Here is a 15,993-nt window from a genome sequence, read left to right as displayed (position 1 = left end):
ATAAAATCGTAAATATATTTTCTAAAAATATTTAATATTTCAAAATACCAATCGTTTGTACAATATAAAATATACTCGTTGGACTAACCGAGCAATAACCAATAATAATGTTTGATTACGTTTTGTCTTCATTAATTCATTATTAAATTTAAGTTTTATTTAAATTAAAATTTTAGTTTTACGATATTATTTTATTTCAAAATGTATTCATTTTAGAACAAATGACACTGGCCATTAAACCAGAAGATGAATTTATTTGTATACTTAAAAATATAAATAACTATTTATTAGGTAATTTATTAATATAATTTTTTTTTCGAGCATTTATGAGGTCATTTTTTCTTATTGAGTCATCTTTTTGATTATTTTTTTAGGAATTTTTAGATCATTTTTCTTAGATTCTTAGATCATTAAAATTCTAGCCTTACTTATTAGTGTTATTAAAATTTATTGCACATGCATATTAGTAGTAAAATTTCAATTTATAGTGATGTGTTAAAATCATTCAGGACGTTTAAATTGTACAGTGAAACTTCATTTCAACAAAATATTTTTAAGGACCAAATAAATTTATTTGATTATACTTAATAAATCTCTCTAAAATATAAATTTATTTTTCTCAACAGATATCATAATATGGAAGTTTCATTGTACTTATCCATGTTTAAGATTTTAATAAATCATTTATCAATTCAATTAATTAGAATATTCTGAATATTGTAGATACACCAAGGTTTACAAAAAAAAACTAAGAACTAAAATATATACTTTTATATTTAAATATTTAATAATGTACTCTTTTTTTATTAATTCTAAAATTATTACATTGAAATTTTAATTGGTTTAAAAAAATAATTTTATTGGTGTACAATAATTAAGAGCATTATCATATTAATCCATACACGCCATAAAAAAAATAAAATAGGATAATATAAAAGAGAAACAGGAATAGTTTACATAATTTGTGTTTGCGTGTATACATGATTTCATGTATAAATACATAATTATTTAGTTGATGAATTAAAATATAAAAAATTGTATGGAGATAAAAATATTAATATCAAAAATAACAATTAATATTAAATGTTCAGAATGTAAGTAGCTGTAACAGGTTATGATATGATTATTTTTCTGATTTAATTTTAGGAAATACAAGACCAAATTTAGATTCTATTCCTTCTAATATTGGAAGAACTGCGTGATAACCTCCAATATGATCTGGATTTGAAGGAGTGATTCCATCACCAGCACCATGTACTGAAACCAGTTTTTCTGAACCAGATGGACGCCTAAAATTGTTTTTTTTTTTTTTTTAAATAATAATTAAACTAATTTAATATATATATAATACAGTTTAATTTGTGTATTTTTTACTACTTACGAGCCTCCAAAATCTACATAAAACAATCTTTGCAAAATTTCATAAGACAAAAGGGTCACTCCAAATTGTGGAGAAGAGCGGAATACGCGTGCTAAACAAAATAAATACAATTTGATTTAACTATAAATTTTAATGGTTATTTTAACTTTGTATATATTAAAATTACCGCCTGTTCCTTTCCAAAATGCCCTAGGTCCTTCTTCATTATAAATTTTCATTGCACAATCAACTAATCCGTTATATGTAGTTTGGCCCTTTCGTGCCACAACTTGCAGCCGGGTTTTTATAACATCTGCTGGTGTAACTAACGATGCAGCTGGAACGCCAGCAATACAACCAGCAGCTAATAATGATAATGGATGATTATAACCTTTTTCATCAGCGAAAGCCTGTTTTACATGATTATATGCTGGAAAGTAAATAGCACTGAAAGGTATGTCTCGTAGAAAACAAGCTTTAGCTCCCTAAATAATAAAGTAAAATACATTATAATGAATGTTTATCAATTGACAATTTCACATTGTAATTATTAAGAAATTGATTACCTTATACAAACCAAAGAAACCTAATTCTTTAATAACAGTAATAGCACTCAATTTTTTTGTGGATGCTATTTCACCAGCAACTTGTAAACGAATTTTTACTATTTCTAATGGGTTGGTAAATATAACTTGTGAAAATCCTGCCTAAAAGTAATATTGATATTAAAATTTAGTTTATAATTTAAATGTATGTAATTCAAAATAAACTAACACAAGCACCAGCAATTATCTCTGCAGAGACAGCCAAATCTCCATTTTCTTGACGTAATTTATCTCGTACTAAATCATTAACTGTGAGTTTTGCCGCTTTTTCAGGAGCAACACCTATCAGCTGAGGCAATAGACCTCGATAAAGTCCAAATATTCCCTCATGTCTTATTACCTAAAAATGTATAGAATTATGATCAATATAAGTAATAGAAACTTGTACAAAACATTAATTTAAAATATTTCTGACTTTTTTAAAACAGTCAAAACTGTTTCTATACATGAGTTCGCCAATAAATGAACCAGCTCTTTGATTTTGCATCCTAGTTTTAACCAAATCAATTGGATACACTGCTGTGGCACCAATAGCTAAAATAAAAATACATACTTTTTTAATTTTTTATACTGTTGTTATGGTTTTATAGTCAATCAATCAATAATAGATAATGTAAATACAAATATTAAATTTTGTGCTTAAAAATATTTATTATACCATTCAATTTTGACTTAAAAATATGAATGTTAAACATTTGTTTGTTAGTCATTTATTATTTATAGTGTCTGTAATATGTTACCATAATCAACCAGTTTGTTTGGCCGGAGGAGAAGTAGCAAAAAGTTTTGAATTCCCTTTTATGACAGTCATATATCATAAGACCATGTCATGTTCAGGAGCAATTATATCAGAAGAATGGGTTTTGACGGCAGCTCACTGTTTTTCAATTAACTATATATTAGGTATAAGACCTAGCGATATCAAAGTTATAGCAGGCATAGTAAATTATGTTGAACGAACAAATAATTCACAAGTCAGACAAGGAACAGAAGTTCATATACACCCAAATTATAGAGTCAGTAAGTTATTCATGTAAATGTGAAACAGTAATAAAATGGTTTTGGCTTATTATTAAGGTAAAACGAGTTGCCAATGATGACTTAGCTCTTATTCGTGTCAAACCATTTTTTATGACTATCGCTGTTAATATCATTCATGTATCAGATAGAGGACTTCCAATAAATGATTATATAGCATGCACGGCTGTAGGTTGGGGAGAAGTTGATAAACCACCTGGCCGCCATAATACAATTTTACATAAACTTAAAGTATTTTCTTCAATGTCTGCCAAAGCATGTCCAGGTCTTCAAGATTGGGAGAGGAGAAAAATTATTTGCTTACAACAAGATAATGGAAAAGGATTGTGTGACGGTGATTCTGGTGGTCCACTTATATGTCAAGGTAAACTGTTTACACTAAAATAGCTTAAATAGTTGAAATAATTTATAGTATCTAGTTAACTAGTTAATTTTAGGTGAATTATATGGAATAGCTCATCAAGTATACAAAGAAATAAAAAATAATTATGAACGAAAAGATTTAGAGCGTTGTGGGGCAGTTGGTATCACTCATACATACATGTTTATATGTCCATACTTAAATTGGATACATCAATATATTTCTACAGTACCAAACATGCCACCATCATGTTACTGGAATAATGCAAAATAATATTACCTCCAGATATTGAGCCCAGAGTGAATCGATACAAGCTCTCCAATACTTGAATAAAAACTCCTCTATCAGATGGACTCTGAAACAATGATAGAGTAATTTAGATAACGGTTAGAAATAATAATTGTTTAACTACACTTACAGATACTGCATGGATTTCAGCTATTCTACGATTATGTATTTCTTTATAGTACTGTTCTGGTGTTATTGATTGTAAATCATTGTAAATAATCTTACTAAAAAAAAAATATATGGGATTATAAAATATACCTACACATTGTGGTAAAATTAAATTACCCAGCTCTTTGATGTAATAGATGACACAAGGTAAATAATATATCAACTTCTAATGGAGTAATTTGAGACATAACTTGAGTAGAATACAAAAATTCATCTGAATGACAAATATATTATAGTACAATATAAGAAACTAATTATTTTAAACATTATAAATCACATAAAATCTAAAATAAAGACCTTTAGTAATTTCCAGATTCCGATTTTCATTACTGGCATTTAAATAAATACGTTTGACAAGTTCCATGTTATTTAAAAGTGATATAAAAGCCATAAAATATGGAAAACTAACACGATGTACTCCTTGACCCCCTCCTGCAGCCTATAAATTAAAAAATTATACTAATTCAAATTTATCATCTATTTAAAGATTTTAAATTAATTTACTGGTAATAAATTATCTCGAACACCATTAGTTAATAAATGGCTTTTGGACAACAGCATTATTTCTTGAAAATCATTAGCAGATATGAAACCAGAACCAGATTTATCAAAAATACGAAAAATTTCAGTTCCACATTCTTCGTGAAAATCCTAAAATAAAAATTAATAATTTAATTTTTACTACTTAAGTAAAACTACTTATAAAATGTTAATACATGTAAAAATTGAGCAAATTCTGAATAATTAATAAGCCGATTTTTCTTCTCTCCAAAATACAATTTCATAAATTGACTATCCAAATTGAAAGGTATCTTTAAGTACAGTTCAGTTTTTTTAATAACTGACACAAATTCATCTGAAAATGAAAATAAATATATTTAACATTCAATAGTATTCATACAATTTCTTAACTAATATATTAGTACCATAAGAAATCTCTCCATTGCCATTTATGTCAAACAAGTGAAATGCAACTTTATATAAAGCATCTGGTTCAGACAATAAACTTTCAAACGCTTGAAATTCCGCAAAAGAAATGAGTCTATGGAAAAAATTGTAATTTTATATGACAAGACAATATTGATATTTTTTTCAAAATCATTTTAAGATTTCCATTTCATTAGTCATTAAAATTGTAAATAATTAATTTTGAATATAAACACTGAATTACATATATTACCTATTAATTGTAATTTATAACTATGAAATACCTAAACTTTGACCAGCAAGAGAACAAATCAAGGTACTATGAGAATTAGTTCTTTTGTGCATCTCTGATGGAAAAGTCTACTATGACAAGGTGTCATGGGGATGCACAGAATTGATGCGTTCTCTCACTGGCTAGAGTATATATATTATATATAGCAGTTATAAAAAAATATGAACTTAGTTTATATGTTGGGTAAAACTACTACTTTAACCTGGTTTATTTCATGTTGTAATTATAATTAGTATTTAGTAACATACATCTAGCTGGTATTTTTTATTTTATAAAACTAAATAACATAGAATATGTTAAATGCCATTACATATTTGATTAGTCTATAATTTAATTTTGAATGGATATACTTTCTTAGGACAAACATTTTAATACACATCATTAAAGACACTTCAAGGCACATCTTAAGCATAATAATAATTTAACTTTATTAATAGTTAATAAAAAATCAAATACTAGTAACTTATAAATAACAATTAATAACTGTTAAAGTTAACAATACAGTGTTAGGAAAAAAATGATATAAATAACAAAAACTCTTTTGTATATGTGCAATATTCTACAATATAAAGTATAATCATCAAAAATTAAGTGATGAATAACCAAAAAAATAAAAAATAAAAAATATAACGTTTGTTTTTATTTTTTTATGAATAATTTCCTTTTTATACTAACCCATCTTTATTAGTATCAACAATTCCACTCAACAATCGTAAAGAATCCAAGTCACTGGACGGTTCATTCAATATACCAATATAATTTTTTATGAAATCTACAGAATTGATATATTTCTCGCCTTGCTTCTCGACAGTGGCATACTAACAAATTAAATAAATCCTTAGATATAATATTTTGTTTTATCTAATAACTTAATCGATTTTTGGAAAAATTACTTTGTTGAACACTTCCAACAGTTGTTCTGTGGTTGCTCGTTTTAGATAACCATTGTGTGACTGTAAAAAAAAAAATTCATGAGATTACAATAAAATTAATAAAATTTCCCAACACCACACACCTAGAATCAGAATATTTTGACACACCCCTATTATTTATTTTTATAATATTCTTATTAAAATTGATAACTTGTTGATTCAATTTCAAGAGTTTATATAAATTTTAGAAATGTCAAAATCAGTAACACTGCTCTGTAAGAATAAATATGACAGATAGATCTAGGTATTCTAATATTGTACTTGTTTTGATTGGTGACCTACAGATTGGGTCTATAAATATAACTCAAATCGAATTCTACTAATACCTGAAAGCTTTAAAGAAATTTTTAATAAATACGATAAAACACAGATAATAGACATTTGAACCAAAAGCATGAATAAAACCTACCACGATCGATGACGCCAATCATTAAATGGTCAATAATCGAGATAAAAATATTTTTCGATGCATAGAGGACAAGACAACACAATTCTTCGCCTTTGCTGGACGATAGAAATTTTATTATATTAAAGAATTGGATTGGTAGGTAACTCACCTCTTGGCAGTGAGCTATTTTTGGATGAAAGTTCCATGTTGAATTATGCATTCCGGTAAACATGTATCATAAAAAGTATTAATAATATGGTTATGAACAGTATGTTTGTTAAGTACAAGGCCGGCGATGAAAAAATCAATTTTCTTCTTCCGTTTGTGTGTGTGTTTTCTTTTCCGCGCGCACAACACACGAATAAGCAAAAATGACCATCAACCCGTTGCTCCCGAATCCCGATACTGTGCCAAAACGCCGAAACGAAACAGATAAGAATACGGGTGTTGATTATATCGGACATGCGCAACAAATTGCTACTCTCTAGTCAGGCCCTCGCATTGCTGCTTCTTTGTTAGCGATTTTTAAAAAATCGATAATCGTATACCTACGAAAAAAGAAGAAAACAATCTAAAAAGAAGGTCACAAACGACATAAACGCTATCAGTTGTATTGCCTTGCATCAGCCGTGTTTTATCAGTGTAATTCAATATCTGAATTCTACGTTCAGCGCGGTTTGTAAATTCCAATAATTCAATTGTCCGCCAATTACCCATTCAATAGTCATTATTTGTTTGTTATTTAATATTCACTCGATGAAATTAAATTGAAAAACGCAAAATCCAATAGATTGTGTGATTTTAGATGTCGCGATTGGTCCAATCCGTTGAGTGTGAAATGCATTATTAAAATACAATACAACCAGGTAATATAGAAGAGTACTAAACGGTGCCCACTGAACACCTAAATGTTTGATAAGAATCTGTGTTTGGTGACCATCTCAAATTCCAATTATTTATCTAAAAATCTTTGTATTTAAACTAAAAAAATATTCTATGTATTTATCAATAGTATAATCTTTCTCCTGTGTGCTCTCATTACACAATCTGAACAAAATGACGACGTTCCTCCCCCCACATATAACCGTTTATTAGTTTTGATTGATATTTGACATAGCATTGGCCATTAAATTTATTTTGTTCAACATAAGGTTTTTAAATAGAAGACTCAAATTAATTAATTAATTAGAAAACAAAATTTAATGATAACCTTTAATACTTGAATTCTGTTTAAAATTATTTATATCATCTTGCATATTATTATATTTATCAGAAATCTGATCATCACTAAAAAATTAATTAAATAATGTATGGTGTGTTGTTTTAGTAATTTTCAATAATAGAAAATATAATTTTGGAATAATTACTTATTAATCCAATTGAATTCTCTACTTACTTTATTCTTTAATTATTATTATTAAGTTGTTTAAAACATTATTAATGCGTTATCTCAACACTTATACTAGATATTTATTTTCAGTTAACTATCAACACGTTCATGATCATAGCACAGAATAGATTAAATTTAATCTATTCTCTGATCACAGTATTCAGAATTTTATCTTATAATACGTTAATTAAAACAATTTTTTTTTTCTAAAACCATGCATTATTTTACTATTTCAATATTATTTTCATATCTCCTATAATTAAGTTTTAAAAAATATATAAATTAGAAAAAAAGTTATTAAAATTTAAACTCTCTTTAAATTGTTGTTAAATATTAAATAAAAATACAAAATTCAATTATAGACAAAGATAATTATAAAAACTATTTTATAGATACATGTTACTTATGTAAAAATTCTTTTAAAAAATATTTGCTTATAAAAAAAAAAACAATTTATAAACTTAAAGTTTATATTTTTAATCCTCTAAATAGGAGACACAAGAAATTTTAAAATAAAAATTATTACCTAATATTTATTCTGTTTGAAATTAAACAAAGTAGATTTCATTGCTTAAAAATATCTACATATTTCAAATTAGTCAAAAAATGCATTTAATAAAATATACTTCATTTCAGATATGTGGCTTACAAAATTACGCCCAACTTTGGGTTATGGGTTACATTCAAGACAAATCTTATTAAAAAAACATGGAACATTTAAATCATTAACTGTATTTCAAGTTGGCAAATTTGATCATCGTCGTACTTATAAGAACTTTGGTCATAAGAGAGACCCTCCAGAACATCCTTTAAAAAAATTTTACATTTTTACTTTCATAGGCTTTGTAGTTTATCAATTTATCAACTGGGAGAAGTAAGTAAGCTTATATTTGCTAGTTTATAATGTTTAAATTATTTTAATGTAAAAATGTGCAATATTTATCACAAAAATAAGTTGTCCACGTTCTAATTTACTAAATATGTTTTATGTATGGTCAAATATTTATTTTTGATTGATTTGTTATGAACAATATATTTACTAATGATTTATCATTATTTTTTTAGGGTTGCTGAGGTGATATTTCCTCCTGTGGATGCTGACAGCAATGTCGATATTACCGAAAATCCAGTACAAGAAATTCTAGAAGAAACTGTTGACAAAAAAAAAAAAAAACCTAAACAAAAAGTTGGATTTCGTGACCGAAAGGTATAAAGGGTTTCAACTTTCAATGATATAATCAATTAATAATAATACACAATCTACTTTATTTCAGATTATAGAATACGAGAACAGGATACGTCATTTTTCAACACCAGACAAGGTTTTTAGATATTTTGCTACTTTACAAGTAACACATATGCACTCTAATGGACAAGAGACTCATGAAGTATTTATGACACCAGATGACTTCCTTCGTTCTATGACACCAGGCATCAAACAGCCAGATGGGCTTGGTCTTGATCAATATAAAAAATATGACCCAAAAGTACAAAATTAATATTTTATAAGTACTTCAATTTGTAGTATAGATAATTGAATATTTTAATGATCCTTAATCCTTAATAACAGTATATGTTTGAATTTCTAGAATACACACATGAAATTAGAATTGGCATTAAATGAAGATAGTATATTTTATAAGCTTGGAAGTTCTGGTTTGATAACTTTCTCAGACTATATATTTTTACTTACTGTACTGTCAAGTATGTAGCATTAATACATTTTATTAATTTATTGTTACTATTATTTAAAATCTAATTTTAGCATCAAAAAGACATTTTGAAATTGCATTCAGAATGTTTGATTTAAATGGCGATGGTGATGTAGACTGTGAAGAATTTGAAAAGGTTGCTACCTTAATCCGACATCAAACAAGTATCGGAAGTCGTCATAGAGATCATGCAAATACTGGCAATACGTTTAAGGTACATAGCTTATAAAATAATTTTTTTTCACATATTTTATTTGTATATTAATTTAGGGAGTCAATTCAGCATTAACAACATATTTTTTTGGTGAAAATCTTGATGAAAAACTAACTATAGAGAAATTCCTCGATTTTCAACAACAATTACAAACAGAAATTTTAGGTTTAGAGGTAATTTATAATTTAAAACATTATATTATGTAAACAGGTTTTATACTAAACAACAATTAAATTTAGTTTCAACGAAAAGGTCCTAGTGAAGACGGTACCATAACAGAAGTAGAATTTACTGATCTACTTTTAGCATATGCGGGATATGCACCTAAAAAAAAAGCACGCATAATTAAGCGAGTGAAAAAAGTGTAAGTATTTATAAAGTAAATCTCATAAGTTACCTGAAGTAATTATTTTTTATCTTTTACTAGAAAATTGTTATTTATTCATCAAAAATATACAAAATATTCTTGTGGTAATAATATATTGTGCCAAACACAATCATAGAAAATATATATTATAAATTGTATTCAAAATTTTTTTATTAACTAATCCCAAATTCTATTAAAATAATTAAATAATAGGTTTATTGTTTTAATTTATAAAGTAATAATTTTATTAATTTCAGATTCAAAGAAAACACTCAAGGCATTAGTGAAGAAGATTACTTACATTTTTTTCACTTTTTGAATAATATTAATGATGTAGATACAGCTCTTACATTTTATCATATTGCAGGAGCATCAATTGATCAAGGTTAATTCACTTTTTATAATAAATGATTATAATTATTATCGAAATATTAATTATTAATCTTTATTTTTTTTTTATAGCCACTTTAAAACATGTAGCAAAAACTGTAGCTCATGTTGACTTAAATGACCATTTGATCAATGTAATTTTCACAATATTTGATGAAAACCGTGAGTTTATAATTTACATTTATAATATTCATAATATTCTTAAAACTATTCATGTTATTAACTTTTTTTTTTTAATTTCAAGTTGATGGACAGTTGAGCAATCGAGAATTTGTTGCTGTTATGAAAAACCGTTTATTGAGAGGTTTGGAAAAACCAAAAGATACCGGTTTTGTGAAATTCATTCAGTCTGTTGGCAAATGTGCTCAAGAGAGTACTCCTAGTATTTTTGACTTATAAAATCCTTTGTTATTGTTAATTAAGTTAGAGTATAGTTTTATTAATATAAATTAATAACTTTTTATGATTCTTAACTATTTTAGCTTAATTTATTGTTAAACTAACTCATACATGTCTAGTCTCTTTAATCATACAATGCAATTCTTTTTCAATGGTATGATCTAAATATGGTTGATATGTCCAACATGAAAGATAAAATAACAGATTATCAGGATCTAAGCTGTCTGCTATTCTCAATAAAAGACTTTGATGAAGTTTTTGCTCTTTTTGATAAGCTATTAATATTTTCTCAGTTACTTTGCCTGTAGAAAAAAATATTAATGTAAATTAGGTGTCTATTAATAAACATTTTGTTTTTTCTTTAACCATACAAAAATGTTCTGTTGTCCATGATATGAAAAGAGGAGTCGTATTGCCTTTTTCTAAAACTGATATGGCTATAAGATTCCTTAATTTAATTTTGAGTCCTTCCACAATATCAAACTGCAAATATAAAAATAAAAAACATTAAGTGTTCAAATTTGAATTTGATTTTGTTGACATAGAATATCTATTTTTTACTTACCATTTGCTCACATAATTTTTTTAGCTCCTTTACTAAACTACCAAGTTGATCTGGAAATTGTATGCCTGACCTGTGGAATTTGCATACAAAATAAAAGTATACTGAACATGAAATCCAATATTATAATTAGTACTCTATAAATTTTTTTATTTTTAAAAATGTAATAAATTACATAGTACTCAATATAAAAATAATGCTTACGTTTCCATTCTCAAATTGAATATATTTGATATTAAAACACATCCTCTATCTTGATAAACTTTCCATTGCTGCATACGATTGAAGATATCTGCTGCGGTATCTTTCAATATGCGACGATTGCCAGTCAGATTACCACTATGCCCTTGAGCAGGCCGACCAGAGTAAACATCCACTTCTGTAACACATTCTCAGACCTAATAAAATAGAAACTCAACAAGTTACATCAAATTACCTCGAGCTGGGGAGGACTTCCCAGCATTTGAAGTATTCAATCCTTTAGGCCTCGGCGAATCTGACATTATATGATGAAGCTATACACAAATTGATTTTTTTATACAATAGCATTAACACTGTTCAGTTTGTAGTAGCTTGATTTCTACTCGCTTTTAGTTAATAGTAATTTACTTTTTAGCAATACTTTTGCACGAGAATTAATGACTAATAATTACAGTTTTATACGAAACAGCAAACACTCGTATAACAGTCAATTAAATAAACAAATAAAAATAATAATAATATATAATAATATGATCAAAATTTTCAAATAACAATATTTAAGCCTTATCTATAGCAATGATATTAACCAGCGCACGTGTGAATAAATAATATGGAATAGATTAGACTATATTGATGTATTATCATATGCATACCCAACACGATTAAAGATAATGATAACCATTCGAAGTGACATAATATCGATAGTTTTCTTGTAAATTTTAATAGGTAGATACATTTTAATATTTAATCACCAAAAATGTCAGGAAAACCAAAATAATTAATTAATAAAAATAAAAATAGATAATTGTTTTTAAATTATTATTTGTTACTTACTCTAAAATTATTAAAAGCACATTTTAATTTTTATTGAGCAACTACAGTAACACATATTATGTAATAAATATCGATATTTAATTATACCAATAAAACGATTTAAAAAATAATTTTATTTTTGGTTATGTATTTAATTTCTAATAAATACTTATAAGTTAAAACGTTTAAACATTTTATACTTGGTATATTTTTATTTTTTTCTAGTTTTTATTTATAAATAATACTGTACTTTACCACCGCAGTGTTTGTCATTTGGTTCTATGTTATTAATTATTATTAAAAATAAGTTAATAACTTCATATATTTTTAAGTTAAGAATTGTAACTTGTTTTTAATAGTGATTGAATAATAATTTATAGTGCTTATTAAAATATTTGACCTAACCCATATAATATTAATATGACGTGTATAGCTGTTAGTAGAACAACTGTTGTAGTGTCTTCAATAGATGTTGATAAATGTTTTGTGTATTCGTTAGACAGTGGAAATGTAAAAAATCTCACTGAAAATTTGGGCGAAGCGTACAAAAACATTCCAATCAATAACCATGACTTGCAAAAAGCATGTGCGGCATTTTCGGCTGATGGCACACTATTTGCTTATAATCCGAACAAAGGAAAACTCCTAAGCATTTGGAACACTACAAACTGGACATTAGTGGAAAACAAATCACTAGCAAAGCATGCAACAAACATAGTTTTTACACCAAAAACTAATGTAATTGTTGTCGGTGATAAAAAAGGTGATGTTTATGCATTTGAAGAACTCCCTATTCGTATCCTGGGTCATTCGTCTATGATCCTTGACATTTGTATTAGTGATAATGAAAAGTATATTGTTACATGTGACAATGATGAAAAAGTACGAGTTTCACATTATCCAAATGGTAAAAACATTGTTTATTACATGATGGGACATGAAGCGTATGTTAGTGGAATTTGTTTATTGAACAATTTTATCCTATCTGGCTCTGGTGACTGTACACTGCGTTTGTGGGACTTCAATAATGGTGATTTGATTGATAAACTAACTCTTCATACTGCAGTTCAAAATGTTATTGAAATTGAAAACTTAGCTGCTATTCAACTATATAACTCTAAAGATGTACATATCATTAAAACAGAGAAAAAAGAAAATAAATGGAATATTAAAAATATAAAAACTCTTAAATTTGAAAACAATGTTTTGAATTTAGCAGCACATGGTAATCAACTGTGGATTTTAACTAGTAACTCTGTTTATAAGTATACTATTGATGCTTGTAATGAAAGCATTTTAAGAAACGAGGATGTTGAGATGACACATGTATTTGAAACGTTAAGTAATTTAGTTAAATCATTCATATACTTGGAAAAAACTAATTTGATGACTTTTCTTTATAACAAAATGATTGATAAACAAATTAGAACTGAACAATATAAAAATAAAAGTAGTTCTCCAGTATTACATCAAATTAAAAAAATAAGAACTGGAGTTTACTTATAAGTTATAAAATTTAGAAGGTATATTTTTGAATACTGTAAGACTGTTAATAATTTTTATTTTTATTTTTTTTTTTGTATGTTACAGATAATTTATTTTTATAAATATTTAATATAGTTCTGAATTTGTTTTGGTGTACTATAAGTGTAACATTAATATTTTTAATTTATGATTCTTAGAATAATATTGATTAGTTACTTATAAGCAATAATTTCTTATTATTACTATTGCTAATTATAATTATCATAATTTTATTATTTACACATCAATTAAACTGTTCAACTTGAGCGTCTTAACAAACATGTTATAATATAAACATTTATGTGTTATGCTGTAGGATTGCTGAAAACTCTAAATTTATTCTTTTAAAAATGTTCATACAGTTTTTCGTTATATAAAATTAAGTACCATTACTTATACAATATGCATTCAATGAGAATTGTCAGTTGAAAACCAATAATAATTCTTATATATTTTGTACCTACCTATATTCATATTAATAAACATGTTTAATACATTAAAAATAATAAAATAAATTGATAAAAAATTTTAATTTATTTATTTTTGCCTCTTGTTTATGTTCCTCAATTATGTATTTAACTTTTTTAGTGAAAAGGTTAAACATTAAATAATTTATTTTTAGCATTCCCCTGTCAACTTATATAATGAAAGAAGTCAAATAAATACAATGAATTGAAAAATTCCAGTAAAATATATCGAGTTTAAAACTTGATATTATAATTATTATGTGCAAAGCTAGTCAAAAATCAAAATATTATAATTTAAAATACTAACAGGAACAATTTGGAAACTATTTCTTATCTTAAAGTATATTTTACACTACAATTTTTAGTGTGAATAACAAAATAACACCTTACATTTCGAGGTCTTATAAAATGTGTACCATCAAGATTGCACTTGGATACATTTTTAGTTTAAACTATTTATAATATACCTATCTAATGTTGTAATTATACTTGATACAGTAAATAAAAATACCAATAAATAATAATATACATTTTTAATTGTAAGGTTGTGGATCAACTTACCAAAGTTTTATTCTTAATAAAATCATACTTGTTATTTATAAGGGTAGTTCCAGTGACTTAGTTGAGGGGAGAGCTAAGTCATAATATTCACAATAATATATTATACTATAGCGTATTTCATATTATTATGGATTATTTATACTTTATATTAAAAAAATATTAATACTGTTATTATTTATTTATGCATACACCTAACTACACACTAATACATATCTGTAATAGTCTATGGTATATTGTTTCTTTTTTTAATTTTGTTTTTAACAATATACGATTTTTTTTTAATTCTGGCTTAAAAGCTCAAGGCCTCTAGCCCTTTCTTGGGACGGCTTCTGGTTACCAATTTTTAAACTGTAAATACTTACAGACATACTGTTATATACAGAAAAACAGGAAGTATTCAAAATTTTAAACTTCAAAACTTATTTTTTTTTTTATAGGTATTATTTTCATTAGTCTTAAATAGATAAACTTAACAATCTCTAGTAATAAAACTAAGTTTATTTTGTTAATTATGAGCTATTAGTATGGCTATGTGTCTAATATATTTTATTTGATTAAGTACCTACCTACATAGTACATACTAGTTACTACATGCATAATTATGTATCCACTTTATTTATATATTATTTTTATAGCACGTTAACTTATGCCGAATTGCGTAAAACTATTCTTTAAATTACCTTTAACTTTGATGGTACAAACTATAAATGAGTTTGAAAAAACATTTTTTCTCATTTTTTTTTGTTTAGGATTAAGACATCTTAAACTATCCATATCTGAAAAAGTAGGTAATAATAATTAATAACTATCAATGTAAGTGTACAATGCACATGTCACATAATATGTGTAGTTGAATATTCAAGTTCTACAAATTTGTTAATCGAAACATTAGGTACCAACCTGTAATATATTCATGACTAAAGTTATTATATTTCGACTATTTCGTTCACCGAATCAACAAAAATCTTAATATTAATCGATTATTTTATTATTTTCTATAACATATCACTTAGAATACCTACTAATATAAGTAC

At 26.0% G+C, this 15,993-nt stretch overlaps 5 protein-coding genes across 5 annotated transcripts; 3 read left to right on the top strand and 2 right to left on the bottom strand.

The window, feature by feature from the left end:
- Positions 1–885: 885 nt before the first annotated feature.
- On the bottom strand, positions 886–6,750 carry LOC112602449 (calcium-binding mitochondrial carrier protein Aralar1). Its single transcript, XM_025350515.1, has 16 exons — positions 6,529–6,750; positions 5,933–5,992; positions 5,715–5,857; positions 4,747–4,862; positions 4,537–4,676; positions 4,325–4,471; positions 4,118–4,259; positions 3,938–4,034; positions 3,783–3,876; positions 3,644–3,719; positions 2,381–2,499; positions 2,135–2,305; positions 1,927–2,067; positions 1,548–1,845; positions 1,382–1,472; positions 886–1,289 (listed from the first exon to the last, which is right to left on the bottom strand). The coding sequence occupies exons 1-16, from the start codon at positions 6,589–6,591 to the stop codon at positions 1,124–1,126; spliced, it is 2,064 nt and encodes a 687-aa protein (XP_025206300.1). The 5' UTR covers positions 6,592–6,750; the 3' UTR covers positions 886–1,123.
- LOC112602452 (trypsin-like) lies at positions 2,513–3,637 on the top strand. Its single transcript, XM_025350518.1, has 3 exons — positions 2,513–2,981; positions 3,043–3,367; positions 3,441–3,637. Exons 1-3 carry the CDS (start codon positions 2,646–2,648, stop codon positions 3,635–3,637), a joined length of 858 nt encoding a protein of 285 aa, XP_025206303.1. The 5' UTR covers positions 2,513–2,645.
- Positions 6,751–7,023: 273 nt separating the features above from the next.
- On the top strand, positions 7,024–10,908 carry LOC112602450 (calcium uptake protein 1 homolog, mitochondrial). Its single transcript, XM_025350516.1, has 11 exons — positions 7,024–7,225; positions 8,386–8,623; positions 8,815–8,956; positions 9,024–9,236; positions 9,339–9,453; positions 9,515–9,675; positions 9,732–9,848; positions 9,915–10,039; positions 10,300–10,427; positions 10,505–10,594; positions 10,677–10,908. Exons 2-11 carry the CDS (start codon positions 8,388–8,390, stop codon positions 10,829–10,831), a joined length of 1,482 nt encoding a protein of 493 aa, XP_025206301.1. The 5' UTR covers positions 7,024–7,225; positions 8,386–8,387; the 3' UTR covers positions 10,832–10,908.
- On the bottom strand, positions 10,902–12,158 carry LOC112602451 (cyclin-dependent kinase 2-interacting protein-like). Its single transcript, XM_025350517.1, has 5 exons — positions 11,830–12,158; positions 11,598–11,772; positions 11,397–11,466; positions 11,203–11,314; positions 10,902–11,133 (listed from the first exon to the last, which is right to left on the bottom strand). The coding sequence occupies exons 1-5, from the start codon at positions 11,894–11,896 to the stop codon at positions 10,937–10,939; spliced, it is 621 nt and encodes a 206-aa protein (XP_025206302.1). The 5' UTR covers positions 11,897–12,158; the 3' UTR covers positions 10,902–10,936.
- A 598-nt stretch (positions 12,159–12,756) lies between these two features.
- Positions 12,757–13,913, top strand: LOC112602625 (tRNA (guanine-N(7)-)-methyltransferase non-catalytic subunit WDR4). The gene has a single exon (XM_025350801.1). The coding sequence runs from the start codon at positions 12,828–12,830 to the stop codon at positions 13,911–13,913; it is 1,086 nt and encodes a 361-aa protein (XP_025206586.1). The 5' UTR covers positions 12,757–12,827.
- The last annotated feature ends 2,080 nt before the right edge of the window (positions 13,914–15,993 follow it).

This window comes from Melanaphis sacchari, unplaced genomic scaffold (genome assembly GCF_002803265.2).
Source record: "Melanaphis sacchari strain LSU unplaced genomic scaffold, SCAv2.0 Contig8_pilon_pilon, whole genome shotgun sequence".
Classification (NCBI taxonomy): Eukaryota; Metazoa; Arthropoda; class Insecta; order Hemiptera; family Aphididae; genus Melanaphis; species Melanaphis sacchari.
The sequence above is the reverse complement of the archived record's forward strand: the minus strand, read 5'-3'. Positions and strand labels throughout refer to the sequence as shown.

What these genes read in the sequence shown, in the direction of transcription:
- LOC112602452 (XM_025350518.1), top strand. Translation starts at nt 2,646, where the DNA reads ATGAATGTTAAACATTTGTTTGTTAGTCATTTATTATTTATAGTGTCT. An exon ending in ATATACACCCAAATTATAGA is followed by an intron (nt 2,982 to 3,042) that starts GTCAGTAAGTTA and finishes CTTATTATTAAG; the next exon opens with GTAAAACGAGTTGCCAATGA. An exon ending in TGGTCCACTTATATGTCAAG is followed by an intron (nt 3,368 to 3,440) that starts GTAAACTGTTTA and finishes AGTTAATTTTAG; the next exon opens with GTGAATTATATGGAATAGCT.
- LOC112602451 (XM_025350517.1), bottom strand. Translation starts at nt 11,896, where the DNA reads ATGTCAGATTCGCCGAGGCCTAAAGGATTGAATACTTCAAATGCTGGG. An exon ending in AAAAATTATGTGAGCAAATG is followed by an intron (nt 11,315 to 11,396) that starts GTAAGTAAAAAA and finishes TTATATTTGCAG; the next exon opens with TTTGATATTGTGGAAGGACT. An exon ending in ATGGACAACAGAACATTTTT is followed by an intron (nt 11,134 to 11,202) that starts GTATGGTTAAAG and finishes TTTTTTCTACAG; the next exon opens with GCAAAGTAACTGAGAAAATA.
- LOC112602450 (XM_025350516.1), top strand. Translation starts at nt 8,388, where the DNA reads ATGTGGCTTACAAAATTACGCCCAACTTTGGGTTATGGGTTACATTCA. An exon ending in TTGGATTTCGTGACCGAAAG is followed by an intron (nt 8,957 to 9,023) that starts GTATAAAGGGTT and finishes ACTTTATTTCAG; the next exon opens with ATTATAGAATACGAGAACAG. An exon ending in ATTAAGCGAGTGAAAAAAGT is followed by an intron (nt 10,040 to 10,299) that starts GTAAGTATTTAT and finishes TATTAATTTCAG; the next exon opens with ATTCAAAGAAAACACTCAAG.
- LOC112602449 (XM_025350515.1), bottom strand. Translation starts at nt 6,591, where the DNA reads ATGTTTACCGGAATGCATAATTCAACATGGAACTTTCATCCAAAAATA. An exon ending in TGTTGGAAGTGTTCAACAAA is followed by an intron (nt 5,858 to 5,932) that starts GTAATTTTTCCA and finishes TTAATTTGTTAG; the next exon opens with TATGCCACTGTCGAGAAGCA. An exon ending in GAATCTGGAAATTACTAAAG is followed by an intron (nt 4,035 to 4,117) that starts GTCTTTATTTTA and finishes TTTGTCATTCAG; the next exon opens with ATGAATTTTTGTATTCTACT.
- LOC112602625 (XM_025350801.1), top strand. Translation starts at nt 12,828, where the DNA reads ATGACGTGTATAGCTGTTAGTAGAACAACTGTTGTAGTGTCTTCAATA.